The 2,194-nt window shown below is 60.8% G+C and overlaps 1 protein-coding gene across 1 annotated transcript; it reads left to right on the top strand.

Annotated features, from left to right (window-relative positions):
• Positions 1-454: 454 nt before the first annotated feature.
• Positions 455-1,599, top strand: LOC100942374 (sphingosine 1-phosphate receptor 5-like). Its single transcript, XM_003803728.3, has one exon. The coding sequence runs from the start codon at positions 508-510 to the stop codon at positions 1,597-1,599; it is 1,092 nt and encodes a 363-aa protein (XP_003803776.1). The 5' UTR covers positions 455-507.
• The last annotated feature ends 595 nt before the right edge of the window (positions 1,600-2,194 follow it).

Below are 2,194 nucleotides of genomic sequence, written 5' to 3'. Positions count from 1 at the left end.
CTTCTACTTTGCAGCAAAGGATAAATTCCTGTTTCAATTAGGATATACAGATGAGATGTGATTTCAGCCATGTTGTACAGTGAAGAGATTCCTCATTGCCTTCAAGATTCTAAGCCTGCAGACCAGGCTTCTGTTCTGGAGGCAGCGGTTTTGATGGCAGCAGCCCCCGCTGGGGAGCCCTCCCCTTTCCGTGTCTCCCACAGCCATGGAGAGTACACTAGAGGATAGCCCAGGCCCGCAGGGGGCCACTGAAGGCTCACCGGGGCTAGTCACCGCCGGGCGCATTCCAGAGCTGCAGTGGGTGGCACAGGCTGACAGCCACGGGCTGATAGCTCAGCCTTAAGGCAGGGGCAACTGCGGGATACCGGCAGCCCTCAGGGTCGCTGGCCCGGCCCCTTCCCTGCCAGCTCCAGCCCCGCCCCGCAGTAGTTTCCGCTCAGTAGGTGACAGGGAGAGCGACTCCAGGGTGCGCACAACCAGGGCGTGGGGCCTTGGGGCGCGCACCCCATGGAGTCGGGGCTGCTGCAGCCCTCGCCTGTGAGCGAAGTCATCGTCCTCCATTACAACTACACCGGCAAACTCCGCGGGGCGCGCTACCAACCTGGCGCCGGCCTGCGCGCTGACGCCGCGGTGTGCCTGGCGGTGTGCGCTTTCATCGTGCTGGAGAACTCCGCTGTGCTGTTAGTGCTCAGGTGCCATCCGCGCTTCCACGCGCCCATGTTCGTGCTCCTGGGCAGCCTGACGCTGTCGGATCTACTGGCTGGCGCCGCATACGCCGCCAACATTCTGCTGTCCGGGCCGCTCACCCTGCGACTGTCACCCACGCTCTGGTTCGCGCGTGAAGGAGGCGTCTTTGTGGCGCTCGACGCGTCGGTGCTAAGCCTCCTCGCCATCGCGCTCGACCGTCGCCTCACCATGGCGCGCCAGGCACCCGCTCCCGCGGTTAGTAGGGGGCGCGCGCTGGCGCTGGTGGCTGCTGCCTGGGGAGTGTCCCTGGTTTTCGGGCTGCTGCCGGCGCTCGGCTGGAATTGCCTGGGTCATCTGGAAACCTGCTCCACTGTCTTGCCGCTCTACGCCAAGGCCTACGTGCTCTTCTGCGTGCTCACCTTCTTGGGTATTGTGGCTGCTATTTGCGCACTCTATGCGAGTATCTACTGCCAGGTGCGCGCCAATGCACGGCTCCTACGGGCACAGCCGGGGACTAACAGGAACACCTCAACCAGTAACCGCGGTACTCCACGTTCATTGGCACTGCTGCGGACGCTCAGCGTCTTACTCCTAGCCGTCGTGGCGTGTTGGGGCCCCCTATTCCTGCTGCTGTTGCTGGACGTGGCGTGCCCCGCGCGCTCTTGTCCTGTGCTCCTGCAAGCCGACGCCTTCCTGGGCCTGACCATGGCCAACTCGCTCCTAAACCCCATCATCTACACGCTCACCAACCGCGACCTGCGCCACGCGCTCCTGTGCCTCCTCTACCGTGGCTGCCACCTCTGTGGCCAAGGCTCTAGTGGCTCCCAGCGGACTGGGAGGTCGCTGGGGGCTTCTGGCGGCCTTAGCTGCTGCCTGCTACTGGATCTGAGGGGCAGGTCCCAGAGCTCATAGTCTCATCAGGAGGAGCTGGACACCAGTCCACGCGCACCCAAGACTGCCCATACCCTAATACCCAACCAGTCTCAGACTGATGCCTTCCCCCGGCATTGTCTTCCCCAAGAGGTGTTTTGCAGACATTTTCTTTTTATATCAAGCGATTCGTAGGAAATGCAGCTGAAGATGGTGGAGGCAGAAAAGACACAGAGGGAACATACTATGTCTATGTGGTAAACCCTTCAACAGTGAACAAACACTCCTACATCCTTGCTTCCGTAGAATTGACATTCTAGTGGGGAATACAGAAGATAATGGAGTGATAAAATAATGGAGATCATTCTAGTTACAATGCAGAGATGTAGACAGAGGTCAGAGAAGGCCTCTCTTCCAAGGTGGCAACATGTGATGTGAGTGGCTGCTTCCATGTCCTGGTGGTACAGGACAGGTGGTGCCCCAGCCAGCTCAGCAGAACTGGGCCGGAGGACCCTCCACCTCGGTCTTGGCGGTGTTGGGGCAGCCGGCAGAGGAACCAGCGGGCTGGAGCATAGGCAAGGGGGCGGGGGAGCCTCCCTCCCCCCTCTGGAGCCTCCAGTAGCCAAAGAGACCAGAC

Source organism: Otolemur garnettii, unplaced genomic scaffold (genome assembly GCF_000181295.1).
Source record: "Otolemur garnettii isolate 467f Iridium unplaced genomic scaffold, OtoGar3 scaffold00481, whole genome shotgun sequence".
NCBI lineage: Eukaryota > Metazoa > Chordata > Mammalia > Primates > Galagidae > Otolemur > Otolemur garnettii.
This window is presented reverse-complemented; position numbering and strand designations above follow the sequence as displayed.